The sequence below is a fragment of the Erpetoichthys calabaricus genome, chromosome 3, assembly GCF_900747795.2.
Source record: "Erpetoichthys calabaricus chromosome 3, fErpCal1.3, whole genome shotgun sequence".
Lineage (NCBI taxonomy): Eukaryota > Metazoa > Chordata > Cladistia > Polypteriformes > Polypteridae > Erpetoichthys > Erpetoichthys calabaricus.
Window position 1 is genome coordinate 209,798,471 of NC_041396.2, and position 21,174 is coordinate 209,819,644.

The 21,174-nt window shown below is 38.6% G+C and overlaps 1 protein-coding gene across 2 annotated transcripts in view; it reads right to left on the minus strand.

Moving 5' to 3' along the window:
* The window catches only part of sntg2 (syntrophin, gamma 2), a 333,388-nt gene that overhangs the window by 158,239 nt on the left and 153,975 nt on the right, over positions 1 to 21,174 (minus strand). For both annotated transcript variants that reach the window (XM_028798907.2, XM_051924960.1), the window contains exon 9: positions 7,407 to 7,536. In XM_028798907.2, coding sequence (XP_028654740.2) covers positions 7,407 to 7,536 — 130 coding nt within the window. The remainder of the gene's footprint in view (positions 1 to 7,406; positions 7,537 to 21,174) is intronic.

A 21,174-nucleotide genomic window follows, 5' to 3' on the forward strand; every position in this document is an offset into this window, starting at 1 on the left:
CAGCATATTTCTTTTTGGATTGATGAATTTGTTTTTGTGCATGTTTATTTTTTAAAACATAATGGCTGTAACCACTGTATTGCTTACAAGCCTGCATCTTTGACTGAACTGTGCATTATTCTATGTATTTTATTCTCTTAAAATAAATTAAATCCAAAACACATCTCTCTATTATGATAAAAAAATCTTGGGAAGAGAGACAAGACACAATTTTCCCAGAGAGACACTTTCACGTCCCTTCAGACGAGACTTTGTGCCAAGAGATTTAACCACACCCAAGGCCGGAAATAAAAGACAAAGAGTAGATGACAAAGTAGAACATCATAAAGAATTCAAAAACGCTGGTGCAATACACATGCAGAGCGTGTTACAGATAATGGAAGTACAAAAATTTGAAAGCACATTAGCGCAAATTATTACTCGGTGAAATAATGGAACAGCAAAAAGAGATCAAATATATTGTTCAGATTTAAACTTTAAGTCGGAGACTTGTAGATCATCTAATTCGTGTTGCCATCAGGGAAAAGTAGTGTTTCTTCCCAATGAAGAGGCGTATCTGTGAGAATTAAAAGATTTGTTGTTTGGTGAAAGTGAAATCCACAAACATTAAAGGCAAAATATCTGAATCTACAATAATCTGTTCATGTTTGCATCATTCAATGCTCAAAACGAAATTTACACAATTCAGGACAATATGCTATGAGACTCTGTGGTCCCGCAACAATTAAAGCTACTATAAGCTTAATTTCAAAGAAACCACAATTTGGTCAGGTTTATATTTATGATCACGGAGAAGCGATGCAACATAGAATCAAAAGAGTTAAATGATCGGACGTATTAGAAATTCACAATTTCAGGTGATACAAATCCATACATCCAAAAGTATTGCACTTTACACAAAATTTATCTGAAAAACACGGACAAAGAACTTTTCTTGGATTTCTTTATGAATCCAAAAGATTACGTTTGCATACATAATAAACCAACATGTGAAGAATTTTCAGCTATAATAGTTTTGAAAGATGGAGATATCAAAGACAGAGTTGATATTCGTGTTTATCCAAAAGCACAGCATGATTCGTCGCAAGCTGCAGATCCGGGAAATGACTAGGGACCGCACAGGGGTTGGTGAGCGAAGCAAGCAGGGGGCAGAGCCCACTAGTCCACTTATTTAAAAAGGGTGACATGGCAGATCCAAGCAACTATAGGCCAGTAAGCTTAACATGCATCACAGCAAAATTAATGGAAGGAATTATTAAGGATAAGATTGTGTAGCACACGGCAAATACAGGAGTTGTTCTGAACTGCCAGCATGGGTTCAGAAGAGGGAGGTCATGTTTTCCTAACATTGCCAGAATTCTATGAAGAAGCAACAAAAGGGTATGATCAAAGTGTAGCGTATGATATTATTTATATTGACTGTCAGAAAGTGTTTGATAAAGTGCCACATGAGAGGTTGGGCATCAAAATAAAAGAAGTGGGAGTTCAGTGTGATGATATTAGATGAGTGCAGAACTGGCTCAAATACAGGAAAGAGAGTGATGGTGTGAGGAACCTTATCAGAATTGGCTGATGTTATGAGTGGTGTTCCACAGTGGTCAGTGTTGGGGCCGGCATACAGGCTTGGGCAGATTTGTAGCAGATGAAATTTAATGTCAAAGTGTAAAATATTACACATAGGAAGTAAAAATGTTAGGTTCAAATACACAATGGGAGGTCTGAAAATCATGAGTACACCATATGAGAAGGATTTAGGAGTCGTAGTGGACTCTACAGTATCAACTTCCACACAGTGTTCAGAAGCCATTAAGAAGGCTAACAGAATGTTAGGTTATATAGCACGATGTGTGGAGTACAAGTCCAAGGAGGTTATGCTCAAGCTTTTTATAGCACTGGTGAGGCCTCATCTGGAGTACTGTGTGTAGTTTTGGTCTCCAGTCTATAAAAAACATAGCAGTACTAGAAAAGGTCCAGAGATGATCAACTAGGCTCAATCCAGCGCTACAGTGGATGAATTATGAAGAACGATTAAAAGAGCTGAGCCTTTTCAGTTTAGGCTAAAGAAGATTAAGAGGTGATATAATTGAAGTGTTTAAAATGATAAAAGCGGATGGAGACTGTTATTTTAAAATGAGTTAATCAAGAACAAGGGGACACTGTTGGAAACATGGGTAAATGTTGCACAAACATTAGGGAGTTTTACTTTACAAAGAGAACCGAAAGCACTTGGAATAAGCTACCAAGTAGCATGGTAGACAGTAAGACTTTAGGGACTTTCAAAACTAGACTTGATGTTTATTTAGAAGAAAAAAGTGGATAGGACTGGCAAGTTTTGTTGGGCTGAATGGCCTGTTCTTGTCTGGAATGTTCTAATATTCTGATTTTCTAATTTTCTAAAATTATTCTTTTTTAATAGCAGCACAAAAATTGCTCCAATGTTTTGTAGATGATACTCACTTCTGTAAGAAAATATATATTGGATACATGCAATCCTATCGCCTGCTTCAGCAACATTATTGAATGGCTCTCTACTAACTCAGCAGTGTCAAAGCTGAACTACTTCTTGTGAGATACCTGCTTAGCTCACAGTTTGACTCTTCCTTACAAGATATTGGTCACAGCAAACCTCGTCTCATTTTCCACTGTTAACAGCCTTGGAGTAGTGTGTTCTCATTCATCTATGCATTTTCCATACCTGCTTTGTTGAATTCAGGGTTATGCAGAGTTGGATCCTATCTTGACCACAATGGACTTGAGGCAAGACCCAATTCAAATCACGCTGACTCAGTTTATAGTCATCAGTTAATCTAAATATGTGCATTCGTGGAATTTGGAAAAAAATAAAAAATAAAAAAACTCAAGTACCTAGTGAATACCCCATTGAGAGTATTGTAAGAATGTACAGACCCAACAGAGAATGGCCTGACCATTGTGTTACAATTGACAACATGCTAAGCTTTGAAAATAACAAAATTTACTGAAGTACCAACTTTCCTCTCTTTCTCAATGCAGAAATGCAAACTTCCATCACTTTTCAAATTCATTGCCTAATTAAATGATCCCAGTGTATCAACAGATTACATCAAAATCCTGCTAGATTGGTTTTTTCATGTAAACACAACCAACACATGAATCTATAAATAGCTTGCCTATATCAGCTTCCTGTATGCTGTCATATTAATTTTAGAACTATACCCTTGATGAGATTACAATGCAAGACTTGCAGTGGTCCAGGTTGGGTACACACTTCCTTATTGTTTCAGGGAGCATCTTGATCCCAGAACTATTGATATTCATGAACTGAGATGAGCCAGGCAAATGAGGACACATACAGTCAGCAAGGGATTGGTGCAAAAGTGCCAAGTGCTTTTATTAAAACAAAATCCAAAGTTCAAATAGTGCAGTGCTCCATCCATTAATAATTAATAAATAAATAATCCATAAAATTAAAGTATCAAAAAGTGGAGGTTAAAATCCAAATGGACATTTCAATAAACATAAGGCTAAAATCACAGGCCTCTTTCTAAAATCTGGTGGTTCCTCAGCTTACCCCATCAGGACCTTGTCCACCCACAGGTGCAGTCATCCAACGATACTAGGTTTGGGTTCTTACCACCTGTCTGTAAGCATCAATAGAACATCACACCGAACCCCACTCCCATCTCCCTCAGCCAGTCCTACGTCTAAAGGGAGACACCACACAATGGGGCCGCTCCATACCCCATACTCGAGTTCAGACCTGCTGCTCACTCCCCCAGGGCATATTCCCAATCACCTGCCTACACTCCATAACATCATGGGCTCCTTTCCCTCTTGTTGATCTGATCTGACTTTGCTCTATCATGCAGGCTCCCTTTAAACTGCCTAATTTGGTGCATGTGTTGTCTGCCTACTCCAAAGTGCCAATGAGGCACATGACTGACCCAGTTGCTTTCGCACATGAATGCACAATCAGTCAAGCACCCCAATCAACCTCACAATGGTGCAGTATGCACAAACCCCGCTCCCATGTGGAACTTGTACGCTCAGGGACTAGCTTATTTATTTAAAAATTGTGCTTCACTACTGATCTCTTATCACAGAATTTCCAGAAGTTAATGTGTCACTGTGGGGTTCCTTCATATCATCCTGCTAAACATCTGTCATACCAATCTGAAAGGCAGTGGGCAATAGAAAGGTAAAGGTCACACCATTACCATCAATATGTGGTACTTGAAGCATTAAGGAAAAGTCTTTGATGTTACCAAATATGGAACAGCAATCTGTGAAGTGTTTTTTGATGCCTAGTAGATGTCTTTGTGCACCATTTGTGTAATTAACAGACTTTGCAATCAATTCCACTGTCACACTAGTATTCACTCAGACCATATGCCATTGTCTTTTTGAAGCAGGACTGTGGTCATGCATTCTCCTAGCATGACTGCCACTCATTTCTCTGCATGCACACTTTCAGTGGTACCTTGAACAGGCTGATTGGAATGTCAGTCTGTTGTCTCAAGTGATGTAAACAGACTCTGCTTGAGAAATAGTGATGGTCATCTATGTGTCCAGCGGAGACCTAGTGAAGTATGGGGGGTATTGAGGTGTGGGGTGCTATCAGTTACAGTGCTTATTTGTGCTTGGTGTTTGTGGAGAGAACATTCACAAATGCTACCTACATCAGGAATGTTATTCAGCCTGTCATTAAGTTTCCTGGCCAGCATACTCATGGGACCTCTGTCTGATCAGGCATGTACATGACTTGTGTGTCTCCCACACCCTACCACGGTTGATGAACCTTGACCAGCCATCTCTTGTTTGAAAGGGCATGAACTGACATTCCATTGGAGAATTATTCATTATTTTTATGTTTCACATTATTTCACTATTTTTTTTTAATTTAAATTTTAACTTCATAAGTGTCAAAAGAATTAAAGAGTACAGTATGTAAAAAAGTTACTATCATGTTCATGTCTGGGATCATACAATAAAAGCATCAACACTCATACTACGTATGTTTTAAAGTTATGATTATAAAATAAGCGCAACGTTTTTTTTAACAGGCATGAATTCCAGTTCTTTAACACATGTAATCCATCATTGATCAAGTCTATCAAACTATCCATTTTCTATATTTAATCTAAAGTCAAGTGTAACCATATCCTATTCTGGTTGAACAGAGAGTCGATCCATCACAGGAGACAGTGAAACACAGCCTTATTCACTCATTTGAGGTCAATTTATCATTTTTATTTTACTCAGTTTTTCTGTTTCTGGGGTTTTGGCAAAATGATGAGTACTCACAGAGGCATGGACTGAGCCATGATACTAACTCAGTTTCTTGGAGTTGAGAGTAAGGAGCACTAACCAGAGCACAAGTATGCCACACTTAACTATACATATATATTTAAATTAATATGAAAATTTATTTGCGTTCTGTTTATTTTAAAGCTTATATAGTATTTGATGCAGGGATGTTTGGATTTAACATACTCGTATATAAACACAAATGTATTCATGTGAAAAAGTTAAGTACATCCCATGATATATTTTTTTCTTTTTAAACACATTTGGACTTGTCAAGATTTGATCTTCATATAAACAGTATTTACAGTTTTTGTAGACTTCTTTTGGCATCTTCCACTCTGCTCTCTGGTTGAACTTGCTGGGGTGGCCTATCATGGACAAGTTGGCATTTGTTTGAAACCTTCTCCACTTGTAGATGATCTTCTGGACAATGAAATGTTTGATTTCCAATTGTATTAAATCCCTTCCCAGTTTCATAAGTGTATAGAACCTTAGAGAGCCTTACAGAGCTCTTTCAATCTCAGCATGGCAGTAACACACACTTCAGCAACAAAGAGCAAACCGCACTAAATGTCTGAGGATTAAATAACACAAGTTCAGGCCGGATCCTCTCTAATGACATTGTAATCATTTGCACGTAATCTGGTGTGGCTGTTTCTTATTTTAGGCATAAAATAAGATTTAAAGTCATGATACATGTAGGAGTGTAGTTACTTTTTATACAGTATATGTGAAATATGCATTTATTTTTATTGTAATTACAAAATGGACTTCAAAATTTTATATGTGGTGTGTTATATCTCATATGTCTATAGATACTGTTTAAATAAGGATCAAAATCTTGATATCTCAAAAATATTAAAAAGAAAAAACATTTCAAGGGGTATACATTTTCACTTGACTCCATTTGATCTTCAGATTATTTACAGTATGATAAATACAAAAAATAAATAGATGCTTTATGTAAGCAACAGAAATGGAGAAGATTCCCACCTAAAGTACTGAGTGAAAGGTTTTTGTTTTAAATAAAATGAAGTACACTGTAGTGTTCTTATTTATCACTAGACCAGAAAGTGGTGACATGTTGCATGCTGCACATACAAGTAAGAATTTGTGATAATATGTGATAATACAACTACTATTACTATTATTTGACAATAAAAACAACCATGAACTAAACAAAAAAGTATGTGTTTTGTAAAAACACCTAAAATTTACAATCGGAGCATAATAATTAGAACTGGAAGTAAGAGCCATTCTCTTTCTGCTGTAGCGGAAAGCATTAAACATAAACATTTAAAATGTTTAAAAAAGTAAGTACAACACATGCTTTGTGCATTTCAGTTTACTGCTGCTGTTAATACAGGAGTTCTACCCTAAAATTTTATGAAGAGGCTGACAGTGAAGAATGACTTGCCACTTTATATCCCTGAGCTGCCTGGAACTGGAGGGAATGCTAAGCAGGAGGATCCAGAAAGCATCAGAACGAGAGAGGTGCTTGAAGACACAATGTCAGATTCTTGCACACAACCTCATATAAACAATGTGTTTTGAATTTATATGTGATAAATGTTGTGTAAACATTTAACACACTAGGTATCTAAACTTGTAAAGAACAGTAATTAACGTCATTTAGTATAAACTTGACTGCAGATAAATTTAGCCTTGCACAATATTATAACAATATAAAAAATTTTTAAAACATGTCAAAAGTGAGAAAAATAAGAAACAACCATTAATGCAAAATATAAAGTTGTATTATATTAAAAAGAGTTAAATAATTGCAGTGCAACTGATACCCCTTCCAGAGTTGATGATGCTAAGAAAAAGCACAATTTCATGCAATCATAAACTAAATTAAGTGGGTTCAATAAAGAATGGGTGAATGGATAGCTATGGTGGAGTCATCAATGTAAATAAACAGCAAAGAAGCAAATAGCTAAGCCGTATTATATACTGTACAGTATCTCAGACATGCTACCCTATAGCACATTTAAAGTGGATGCTGTAAACGTATATTGATACAGTCTCATATACTGCACATATTCAGTATACAATAATATTATTACACATAGTTGTTGTGCAGATTCTAATAGTACATAGTGAAAAATATAACATACGTTTTGTAGTGTTAAGTCATTGATGTTTGTTGATATTGCTCGTAGCCAGTCTGTGGTTTCAGATGCTGTGCAAAACTGAAGAACTCCACTACTCACTCCGTCTAAGGCAAGCACTTCAAAACCATTAGGCCTTTTGTAATAAAAAAGTGAGAAAGAAAGAGAATACAACATAGAAATTAATGTTTTTTTTTGTAATAGCTCCTTTACAGCTGCATTTTCTTGTTGTTTTGATGATACAGTATGTGTGATGGAGCTATGGCTTCTTGTATCCCTGACCCAGGACTTAACTGACACAATGTCTATGGTAGAAAAACACTTGTTTTTTAAATACTACATAATATACTTGCTTTAATTACCTTAAGACTTCTAAAACCTCCTACTCTACTTCTCTCCTCTCCCAAATCTAAGTTCTCTTCCTAAGCAGGTGATGCTTCTCTTAAAGTCACACCCGAGAGTTCTTCTGGTACATTAGAAGCATATTCCAAAAGCACTTCCAGTTGAATTCACATGAGGGCAAGGCAGCTGTCTCTCAGGAGTTCCCTACAATGGCTGTGGATGTTCCCAACTGGGCTGTCTACTCAAAATACATATCCCTTGCAGCCCTATGGGTGTTTAAACCAGTATAATACCAGAGGAACACTGACATGCAGAATCCTGGGAGAACATACTTCCCTGTTAGGAAATCCTCCCCACTGCTAATCCAGTTAATTTGGCTTCTATTTCAGGAAAGGTTTGACCAACAACCCCAGTTGGGTCTCCAGTCCATCTGCAACCTCCTTCACTCATGACATTATATGACATTATACTACCGTATCTAAGATTTGCCATCTATACAGAAATCTCCACACTGCTAGGATATTAGATTAAACAACTTTTAAGAATGTGAATTATTGCTATAAAATCTTCAACAAAATGATTTTAATTAACCTGTATATCACAAGGAAAATATCAATAAATGGACCACTAATAACTAGACATTTTCTAATAGTAACACTAATGCATACCAAATTAAATATTCAACTTATAGCAGAAACTATAAGTATGATAAAGGCTACTGAGAGTATGATACCAATCATGTTCAGTTTATATTTTTTAGCACACTGTTGGTTGTAAAGTAGAGACACATAGCTGGCAGAGCAAACAGTAACCTTACAACACCATTGGGAACTGTTAATCAGGAAGGTTTAAAAATGTGTTTTAAGTTGGGATAATAAATTTTAGCATTCTTTGAGTAGCAGTCTACTGTCTTCTAGAAGGAAACACCAGCAATGAAAGCTGCAAAAATTATTGTATAATTTTTGTGTGAATTAAATTACATAATTTATATCATATAATTTTGATGTGGATCTTGTCTTGGGAATCCACTATGAAAATATGTCTTCAGAGTAGACTGTGGCTTAGCAGACACATAATTTACAGGCAACAGTTATGTCTTTTGAAAACTAAATAGTGTAATTTACTTATAGATAGTATTTGATGGAACATTTCCTCCAGCTTCTTTTTATGTTGTGTTACTTTGACTTTGGCTTAATGGCTAGAAGCATCACTTCTTAAATGAATCATAAATTTTAAAATAGAAAAACAAAATAGGTGAGGAATAATTACAGATAAAACTCAAACTGCATTGCTAAAGCAAAACTTCACTAGCATTACTACTATTTTGCAATGGCATGTTGACATCATATCCTTATGTCTCATTTTGTTGTTTTGCTGTACCTTAGCCTTGCCTTTTCCCAACATTTCCTGTCTGCGATGTCCATGTTCACCTTGCTACCTATCACAATATGTTTATACAGTTCACTTGACCACTTTCATAGTCAGAAGGCTCACAGGGAACCACTAAAAAGCTATTACACTGAAAGCCCAGGAAGATCTCCCATTCAAGTCACATGGAATTTGCAAGGAGTTAACATGTTTTGCTCATTTCTGTGATCTCTGTCTTTGGGTACTCTGCTTTTCCTACCAAAGACATGTTTGTTATTTTAACTAAGAGCTTTAAATTGCTTGGTATGTGTAATTTTGTAAATGAGTGTGCCCTACAAAAGGACTAGCACTCTATTCATGTGTGATTCTTACCTACCATTCAAAAATTCCAGTACAGCTTTCACCTCCCAGAGACCCTGTTATTGGTTTTACGTGGGTTTAGTTAATGGATACATTAGAGCTATACACTAATACTGAGATCTGTAAATACAGAATGGATTTCAAAAAACAAAGAGTTTAAGTGGAACTCTGTTGAGTTGGTGCACTTCGGACAGATGAAGGTTTAGGTCAAGTTATGATTACTGTCTGGATCTGTGGCTATCTGAGCATATTTGTGAATGGCTTAAAATAATTTGACACCATTTTATTATTTGTTTCCAAGCTGCAGATGTAAACTATCCTATAAACCAGATCAAGTTTTGTAAAGTCAGTAAATCTACAATACCTACAGTATATCTAGGCATGTTGACAAGGAAGGAACCCAAATGCAAGCCTTGAAATCACCCGACACTGAGAACTAAGAGCTCATTTTACCTTCTTCTCCACACTAGATTTGGTTTTGATGGCCTCAGATACTACTCTGTCTTTGTAATTCTTTCTCCTGACACCAGGTTTTCAGTAATTTTCTAAACACTGGATTTCCATCTCTTAAACGTTAAAAAGTAGTATTTTTGTTTTCCTGTTTAATGCTGGGCACTTTAATTTTCCAGAAATGGAATGAGCGTGCCTTGAAATTAGAGAAAAATTTCCTGTCATAGCAACAGCATCATCAGCGCTAATCCCAATGAATTCATCAGGGCACAATGCTGCAAGTGCCAAAAAGCTCAAATATTTATACAAAAAGGTTATATACAGGCTCAAGAACAGCACCCAAAAATATTTAAAGAACAAGTTTAAAAAGTATAAATAAAACATGTATTATTTTGAAAACACCACAACTGTAAAATAGTCAAAACGTATTATTGACTAATATTAGATAAGACTTACCAAAGGGATGATAAATTATGGGACATTTTGCATGATGGTTATGTAATATCTTAAAATCTAACTAGAGTAAAATAATCATTTTCCTGTCTGAGAGTTTTTATGTTTCATTTTCTAATCAGCCATCCAATTTCAGTATCTCATCACCTCTGGAGACTACAGAACATGGAAATGCATTTAAATGGAAAAAAAATGTTCAATTCTTTAAGAAAAAAATACGGAGAAAAAAAATTCAACTGCAGAAACAGTAGTTCAGTTAGTGCTTGGAAGTAATCAAAAACCATTTTATTTTCATTCTTTTCCTCCTAATGGAAATGATTGAAGAATGCCATTGCAAAATTGCTAAGTAAATGTCACCACAGCATTTCCCAGCATTTAAAGAGCAAAATTGGCACCACCTTGCAGTATTATTGTGAGAAGTGACTCCAGGTGCTGAGGAAGTTAAGGGCAGAAAGCATGTTAAGGGCTCAGATGTGATAATACTTCAGATGGCTGCACCACATTAATCTTAGAAAAACCTTTTGGTTCCTACTGTAGACAACTGACGACTGCACAGGGATATTAACTTCATGGGGTACAAATGGGATCTGTCTTGAAATAGGCTAATTGAATGCCTAGGTTAATAAATGCATGTCTAGGGAGTGGCAGGGGATCATCCATGTTTCACATCCTTATTTAATAATTTTAACAAGTTAGAATTAGTGGAAAACCAGAGTGAAATGTAACAAGATTCTGTTAACCTTTTTTCTGTGCCAAAACACACAAAGACTCATAGATTGTAGATGACCTATCAACAGTGCGAAAAGGCAGTGTATAGGTGCCCGACCCGACACAAACTTGACATGGAAGCACACGTAAAATAAATAAACTATTTATTTTTCTTCACCTGTGGGCCCACATCTTCCCCATGTCCCACAGGCTGTACACAGTCCCAAGCAGAAACACACAAAGTAAAACACACTCTTCTTCTTCCTCCAGCACTCCTCCCAGGCAACTTCGTTCTCCTCCTCTTCCTGATTCTAGTTGCCGGACTGGTGGCTGCTGGCCCCTTTTATAGTTCACCCAGAAGCGCTCCAGGTGCTTGATTGCTGAGTTCCGGCTGCCCTTCTGGGTGATGAAAACACTGCCCATAAGGGGTCAGGGGAGTTCCAGCTGCAGCACCCCCTGGCAGCGCCTGCGGGACTCAACAGGGCTGCCCCCAACTCTAATTCCCATGGAGCCCTGCGGGAAACCGAGGCACCACTCTAACCCAGGGGGGCAGCCATCTAGCATCCAGGGGGAGGTATTGCACAGTCCATGGCTGCTCCCCCTGAGCATATAATGAAGGGGCGTCCTGGCCGGTCATGGACCCCAGCCATCTGCCACAACAGTCCGAGGTTCAGCATGGGCTAGGCCTATAAGGAAGAAGTGACCTGTGAACTGAGAAGCCTCGGTGGCACTAGACTCATTAGGTGGCCATAAGGTAAGAAAATGAAAGAAAGGCACTTTAGGGTCTTTTGTTTGTCACTTGGCCTTAAGCTGGAATATGAGAAAGATGATGGCTTGGTGACCATGCGGAATGATGGCAAAAAAGTGGAGGTTTCTGTTTGTGTAATAGTTCAGTCATCCACCTGGGACTGAACCATGGCCTTTCTGCTTACAGCCTTCCAAGGACTAAATATGCATATAAAATAGCTTATTGAACAAAACATTTTACTTTGCTCAGATACATAGCATTTTTTTTATCTGTTAGAGTGGCCCACCACTGAAGAGAAAAGTGTGTAATGATGCAATTGTGAATATTTAAAGACACACTGAAGTTTACTAATTGTCTGACAATTTCCAAAGCCTATCCTAAAAATTATTATTTTAAAACTGGAAACTGGGAATTGGTATCCATCTCTTTGTCAAACTGTAATTTAGTTTTCTTGAAATTGAGATTAACTTTAAAAGAATGAGTCATACTAAGCCAGAAAGAGTGAGACAAAATGATACAGCTTGCTACTGGGTGCTGTGGATGAAGAGGAGACACATAGCTTTTGATGCCTAATGCAGTACTTGCAGGTAAAACTCAGGGCATCCAGCTCTACATCTAAGCAGTGGCTAAATTTCTAGTCCAGGCAGAAGCAAAGCCAAAACACCTACAATATAACATCGGGGTTCATTTGTCATCTTTGTCTACAACTTTAACACCAGCTCTGTTATGATTTGATTTGGATTTTTTTTGTAGTAATGATTAACATGCTGTTTTTTATGTAAACTTAATTTATTATTATAAAAATAATCCAATGTCAACTATTTAAAACTAACAATGGATGTCATTGTTGTTGCCAAATTTCAGGTGAAATTTTAGTGGTCTAAAATAAAAAGCGGTGAGACACATATCACTCCTGGGTTTAACTTAGGCCTAGTTGTAGACGGGGATGAGCGGTCTCAAGCTGCCTCCACGGCGTGTAACCAGCCGGCGGAGAGAGACAAAGCGGCATCCCTGAGTGACGTGGCAATTCCCGGACCGTCGTGTGCTAATACATCATCCACCAGCGCTGAGACAGAACAGGAGGAAACCACGCCCCTTGAGGTCGGCCTGTACCCTCTCTCCCTTTTGCAGTTTCAATTTAGAGACACACCGGCTTCTTTTAAAGGAGAGCAGTGGAATGACGATTCCCTTAAGTTTACCAAAAATGCAGTCATCCTGGTCAATGGCCAGCGCACTCACCAGTCGATGCCACAGGGTCCTCACTTTGTGTTAGAAAATAACCTTCTGTATTGCATAGCAGAACATGACGGGCAGGAGAGGAGGCAACTGCTAATCCCGCGGACCTTCTGGCGGCAGGTCTGTGACTTAGCACACACCCACCTCCTAGGTGGCCATTTTGGCACCGAGAAAACCCTGGAGTGGATCAAGCTCTGCTTCTATTGGCCGTGATTCAATAAGGAGGTTCGTCGCTTTTCCACTTCCTGCCCGGAGTGTCAACTGTGCCAAATTCCTAAGAAGGACCATAGTCATCTTGCTCCTATTCCCCTAATTGATGTTCCCTTTCACAGAATTGGGGTCGATTTAGTCGGACCCCTAGAGCCCTCAGCCCGAGGACACAAGTACATTTTAGTCCTCATGGATTATGCTACCAAATACCCGAAGCTGTTCCATTGCGCTCAGCCACTTCTAAAGCCATTGCACGGGAATTAGTAGGGGGATCAGCTCCTCCCCCTTGTCCTTTTTGCCTATCGGGAATTCCCCCAAGCCTCCACGGGGTTGTCCCCTTTTGAATTATTGTATGGGCGACAACCCCAGGGCATATTAGATATCTTAAAAGAAGGATGGGAAGAAGAGGCTCTTCTGTCTACAAATACTGTATATTGGAATATATCGTGCAATTACGCGATAGATTTGGTAAAATTTGCCCCCTCCTTAAAAGTCACATGGAAGAGGCACAAGAGCAGCACAGGTCCGATATTATGACCGTGGCACGTCTCTCTGGGAGTTCTGCCTGGGAGATCGCGTCATGGTCCTAGTACCTACCTCCCACTCTAAGTTACTTGCCCATTGGCAAGGTCTCTACGAAGTTAAGGAGAGGAAAAGACTTCTCGACTATTTGGTGAGTCAACCCAATCGTTGGTTGAGGGAGCGGGTTTATCATGTAAATCTGCTGAAACCGTGGAAGGATAGTGATCCCGATCCCTCCTCCGGTCAACTCCGTTTTACTCTTTGCTCACATGGCTAGCCTTAACTTCGGTGTGGATTTAAGTCCCAGACAGCAACGGGAGTTGGAAACAGTTATCCTGTCCGTCCCGGAGGTAGTGAGTGAAAACCCCAGAAGGACCTCTCTGATTGAGCATGACATTGTGACAGAGCCCAGGGTTATACTCCGAGAACGTCCGTATGGTCTTCCCGAGGCAAAAAGAGCTGAAGTGGAGCTTGTGATCAAGCACATGCTGGAAATAGGAATAATCGAGGAAAGTCATAGTCCCTGGTCAAGTCCCATTGTATTGGTCGCAAAGCTTGACGGGAGTTGAAGGTTTTGCAACGACTTCCGTCGACTTAATCAAGTCTCCAAATTTGATGCTTATCCAATTCCACAAGTGGACAACCTCCTCGAGAGGCTTGGACAGGCTCAATATTTGACCACACTGGACATGACAAAGGGGTACTGGCAGGTTCCTTTAACGGACTCCGCGAAGGTTAAGACCGTGTTTACCACCCCTAGCGGACAGTGACAGTATCGTGTCCTTCCATTTGGGTTACATGGGGCTCCGGCAACCTTCCAGCGTCTGGTAGACAAAGTGCTCAGGCCTCATAACTCATACAGTGCTGCCTACCTGGATGATGTGGTCATCTATTCCAGCACATGGATGGAACACCTACAGCAGGTAAAAGCGTTATTGCGGACACTTGGTGAGGCCAGGCTTCGGATTAATCCCAAGAACTGTTTCTTTGGATTGAACAAAGCCAAGTATTTAGGCTACCTGGTGGGTCGGGGTACCGTGAAGCCACAGTGCTCCAAAATAGATGCCATTCTGAAATGGCCCAATCTGCAAACCAAGCAGCAGGTCCAAGCCTTTCTCGGGTTAGTGGGGTACTACTGCTAGTTTGTGCCCTGGTTCTCGGACAGAGCGGCGCCTTTGACTGATTTGACAAAGAAGAGGGCCCCAAACATTGTGGTATGGACTGAAAAGACAGACGCTGCATTTAGTGACTTGAAGCAGGCCCTTACATCCGCACCTATTTTGAAAGCACCTAACTTTTCTTTACCTTTCATCCTCCAGATGGACGCTTTGGACACAGGCCTGGGGGCCGTGCTGAGCCAAAGTGTCGATGGTGTAGAACACCCCATCATGTTCCTGAGCCAGAAACTGTTGGACTGGGAGACCAGGTATGCGGCGGTGGAGAGGGAGTCTTTGGCGATTAAATGGGCAATCACTCAGCTGAGGTACTACTTGTTGGGCCGGGAATTCACCCTTGTCATTTACCATGCACTTTTACAGTGGCTGGCCCTGCACAAGGAGTCGAATCTGCGAGTCACCCGGTGGTTTCTTGACCTACAGCTGTACAAGTTTTCACTCATTCATCATCGGGGCTCTCTTCACGCCAATGCCGATGCTCTTTCTCGGGTTCACGACCTTTCGATTAGGGTCTGGGCTTTGCTTTGTCACACACGTGCACATGGGAGGCAGCTAAAGGGCTTGAGTAAGGGCAATTCTGAATCAGACCAGGATGTGACAGTGTGTACTGACTCTTTTTCTCCCTTTACTGCAGACCATTCATGGGGGATTCCACCTGGTCCTCTTGACGTCACTTCCGGGTCTGAGCCTATGGAAGAAGACCTTGCTGGTTCCAGCCCCTGCGATGTCACGTCTCGGCTCAAGCCTATGGTTGAAGATCCTCATGAGCCCGACCCCCTTGACCGCACTTCCTGTCTTCCCTTTTAAAAGCCTCCACCTTTTCCCTATTCCCCCAGTTCTGTTTTGGACTCAGTTTTGTGCACATCAGTGCTGTTTACATTTTCACAACTTTGAAGCCAGGATACCAAATATACAGGTGGCTGCCCCAAACCTTGCTATGACTCAGAGTAGAGTTTGTGACAACCCATAACACTCTGTATCAAGAAAGGAGCTTGTTTTTTTTAGTATTAATTATAAAGATTACTTATGACATAAGCTACATGTAATTTTATGTTTCAGAGAGATCCCTCCTTTTCATTAAAATACATTTTGAAAAATTGAAAGGAAACATTCTCTGCAGAATTAACTATGCCCACTACTCCTCTAAAACCTCCCAATCCTGAGGATACTTCTTTTGCCATGCTTGTGTTGGCTGGTACAAACCAAAAGTGTTGTGCCCCTCTCCCACTCTTCAATTGAATTTTAATGTATCGTGGCCTTCAAAAATCCAAGGGGTAAACTACTGTCTCCCCCAACACCTTGTATCTACTGTGAATGTATCATAACGCTTGAAACTCCAAGCAGTAACAGCACTGCTCTTTCATTAGAATGTTAATGTTTCACGGTACTCAAGCTCCCTCTACATGCTCTTAAATCGAATAAATCATTTTTAAACATAGAGTACCTGAACTTATGTATATCCACTTCAGGCACTGGTGTTCTGTACAGCACAGCAGTAGTGAACAGTATCACATTTCAACTGCCAAATATACTGTACATAGCGGATAAGCAAAAAACGCAGGTGATTCTCACAGAAAAGCTAGAGCATAATATACACTTTGCTTCCCTTGCCACATCTAATATAATATTGGCCTTAAGTTATGATTTTGTGATGTTGTTGAGAAAGCACTGATCCCTCTACCCCATCAATCAATAAAATATTAATCTTGTATATTTTATTTATATGGTATTAATATAATTTATGATATGAAATGATATTAATATCATTTTTACAACCCATGTCCAGGGTTGACTCCAACCTTATACACAGACCAACTAGACTGTTGACTCCAGCTCCTGTCAATGATGAAGTGGATTCAGCATGTTTGAAAGTGAATGTATGTACTGTATACTGTATATGTAGTTTCACATAACAACACGCTTATAGCTTCTGTCATTTAGAGGACTTGGGTCCTTGCAGTTTTTGTGAGCAGATATATAGGTGGTGCTGATATTCAAAGACTGTTTTTTCTAAGATGTCTGCTGAATGGCAGTAAAGCATGCTGATAAATTACGTTTCCGTTTTTTCCTTCCTTATGTCTTCAACAATTAATTTCATATTTTGCCAAAGAATAATTAAGGGTAAGTGAGGTAATCTTCCTAAAATCTTACATTGAAGCAACAATTGATTTTGCAACATGTTAATGAGGAAATCCACAAAAGAATAGCGCAACAAAAAAAAAAAAAAAGGGGGTGTTCTGAAAGATCAAAGCTAAATCGTGCTAAAAGGCTGTGAGGTGGCTTGAAATGGGCTGTATATTGAAACGAGCTATCCAACATCTCACAGGTGAAGCAGTTCTATGTTGAGAAGTGAATAAAGATTAACCACAGAATGTCATGTGCTTACATTAAAATAATTTCTGCCAACGGGTTCACCCAGGTTCATTTATTTTTTTTCCACTTTAGGAACCTGCATTTCTGTTCTATTTCTGTTGAATAAATAATTGAAAGGTGAAATCCCAGCTATGTGTTTCATTTTGTAACCTTAATGCCTTGGTAACACTGAAAATCTTTGTAAAGATCTCTTTTCGGGATTGTATCTACTTTTATGTACTGCAACCTAAAGAATGTGTCCCTTTCACCCAGACTTTGGAATGCCATCCCTCAATTAATGAGATCAACGGACTCAATTCATTCTTTTAAAAAAACAACTTAAATTAATTTCTTTAGGAAGGCTTTTTATTTAGCCTGCCATTCTAACCCCTTTTTTCAGTTTACCCTCTTTGTACTGGTGCTCGAGATGATTTGTACTTGTATCAAGAATTAATTTTGGGTCTTCTTGCTTTATTTTGTATACTTTGTATTATTATTCTGGTTTAGTGTCTTTAATTCAAATTCCAAGCTTTGTGTTTCCTGTATTTATCTTTATTTAGTGTTTTATGCAAATATTTTTGTTGTTAATTTTGAATTTCTGTGAAGCACTTTGAGCATGGGAAAGGCACAATATAAATAAAATATATTATTATAATGATTATTATTGTGGTTAATAACAGGTTAATGCAGGCTTTGTTTTATTGATCCTTTCTGAAGCCACAACCAAGAATAGTCAAGAACTACATACTGTAGCTACTTCATTTAAACCTTGTACAAAGTGCATTGCTGGATAGTGGATTTTACAACAAGAAGGCTGATAAGAAAAATGGCGTTCTTAGTGAGAATGCTTTTTTCTTTAACTGTGCTACTTTTTCCATGACACTATTTTGCTGATAATGATGCCACTACTTTCATATCCCAAGACTTGTTGAATAATGCTGATTGTTGTAGTGTTGACAGATATGCAGTAGATTACAATGCTATATTCAGAACCATCTTTTTTGTTTTTAAATTTGGATTAAGATAAACTTCAGGAAAAATATTCTATTTTCTTAAACAATTTCATCTCACATTGTATAATATACAGTATGTCTAACATAATCAGTTAATAATACTTGCTTCATTTCTTTTCAAACAAACTAAAAGGAGAAAAGGCCCTGATCTAAGAAGAAGGTTTGCAACCTTACTGGGGATATTCACTTTTTGGCCATTACTGTACCTCAATTTACACTAACCATTAATAGCTTATTGTAACTTGGAAAATGCATTTATAGGAATGCCTATGGATCTATGTAGTTCAGTCACAATTTTGTCTTGCGACCCTTGTGGGATGCCCTCAGAGCAAGACTAAATTATAAAGAAGCTCAACCTGGTAAAAGCCTGGTGTAACAAGAAACAGAAGCATCAAAGAGGTGACACCTGGAGAGAAGAGGCATCAGCAGCATCATATATCAAGAAGCACCACATGACCTTTTTCCTATGTGACCTGCAGCTAGCAATAGGGGTGGTACTGAAAGTGTAGCTGTTACCAAGTGCATTATTTATTGATACAAACCATGACATTAAAATGAATGGACTTTCATTCATGCTAAGCTGCTTGTGAGAGTTGGATAGTAAGCATTTCTTCCAGGCGTGAAATAGAAAATTCAGAACTTTTCAGAATGTGAGGCCAGCATCTTCTGATCTGTATTTGGCCCTAAATCTTTAATACTGAATTTTCTGTGTAGTTTTTCTCCTTCAAGTTAGAGTCTGCTCTAATGCCTTTAAAGTTTGCATGTGCAGAGCTAGATACTGTACATATTATGTTGTATACTGGTCCCTGCAACCCTGCCCTGGTCTAGTAGGTTATGAAAATGAATGGATGGATTTAATACTGGAAGATATAATACTTGAAGATATTACAGACGTAATGGTGAAAAGTGTGAAAAACTGGGTATGTAATTTCTCTGTGAAGTAGATATGTTTATAAATTATAGATGAACAGTAAAATTAAGGTTTAAAATGTACAATTTGTTCACATACCATGAACTGTGCAGCATTTTTTGCCATTATTTTTGGATTAGCTCTTGAACTCTTTTTGTCATGAAGAGGTCTTTAATAATAAAATCTTTCAAACTCTGAACTAAAGACATGTTCCATTATAGGCAAAATGAATTCATTTTTAGTAAGCAGAATTTACACAAGGCTGCAAGTTTAAAAAATATATATAATACGTTGTGATACACAGAAAAACACATTTGTCTTGCTCTGTCAATTATGTGCATCAGGGAGAACTACATGAGGATGACCTTTACACACAGCACAATAGAGAACTGCTTGACGTGTGCAGACAAGGGTTTAAAGGATGATCTTTTCATTTGCTGGCTACAGAGTCAATCTCATGATTTTAAACAGTGCACCTGACCTTTACATTTGTTGCACGTGCATTTCAGTAGTTATAATTTGTTAATCTTGTGCAGAACTGAGAATATCTTTAGTCTGCATAATTAAGAATGTTACTATATTCTGTATGAATCCACCTAGGATTAATAGTCATTTATAAAATCATGTACAGTACTGATGTATTTGACAGTTGACTAGTAATAAGCCTATGTAACATTTACTTAGCTTTTCTAGCACTAATACAAATTTATATTATGGGTGTTTTTTGTGATAAACAGAAACCTTGATGATCTTGTTACAATGTACAGAATTAAGTTCTAAAAGCAGCTGACACTTCAGTAGTACCAATGACTGTGATTTCATCTACAACTCAAGCTCCTTAACCCTAGATGAATTCTAGGATGCAGCCATGTTTTTATGCCTTTGTGTACCACAAACTCTGCAGACAAACAGCCTGAAATATCACATCTCACTACCTGTTGTCTCCATGCATTGTTTTTTCGTCATTTCTATGTAACAAGGGGCACCTAACCCAGAATAAAGCCTTTATCAAAGTGAATTGTTTATTACACTCACAACACTTAAGAGATAGATATATTGTAAGAGAGCAGAATATAATAAACAAATTAAACAGAAAACAAACTGTAGATAGACCCAGGGTCTAGCTTACATACTAGCTTTAGACCCTGTTTAGAAGGTGAGGTGTCTGTCTAAATGCTCCTCATTGGAAATAATGTTTCATAAGCTGCCCACGGCTCTGCCCTGGATAAGTGGGTTAAGGAAGTGAATGGATGGATTGATGAAGAAAAATATCTTAATTCCCTCACAAAACTCTCTCATTTCCTCCCTAAGTCTCACCACACTACATCATTGACAAGCTGGCCCTATGTCTAACTGTTAGCTCTCTGATGCAATGTAGCTGAGGTGGCTTTATATCTTACTCAAAGGCTACTTTCTGAATAATCCCCTGAACCCATCCATGGTCAACAATTACCCAGATAGCCCTGCAGCACTGGCATAGTGGACACCCTCTCAACCCCCGCAAGGTAGCCCTCCAATCAGAAGGGCACTCTCTACAGACCTCTACAAAGCCAGCTAAAAAAATACATATTAAATTCCTGGAAAAACAAAATTGGGCATTTTCAGACTAAATGACACAGTAAGAAACTGCATTGTGTGAGGTAAAAGCCAACAGAGAAGTAAGTGCGATATTACTTGAAATCTGCATAGGTTAGCTAGTATATAACGAAGAGATCCAACAGCATCCAAACAAACATTAAGTGTGTGAAAATGCTAAATATGAGAATAGTAAATCTGGGTTCTATTGTAAATGCTGTTTTCAGGAAGGAACCCTTCACCTCCGCTCTTGCACATTGGAAGGATGTGGTTAGGGGGTGTTCACAAACGCTGCTACACCAGTGATCTGTAACCTTTCTCCTGGACCCCTCCTTTAGCGATCCTACATCTC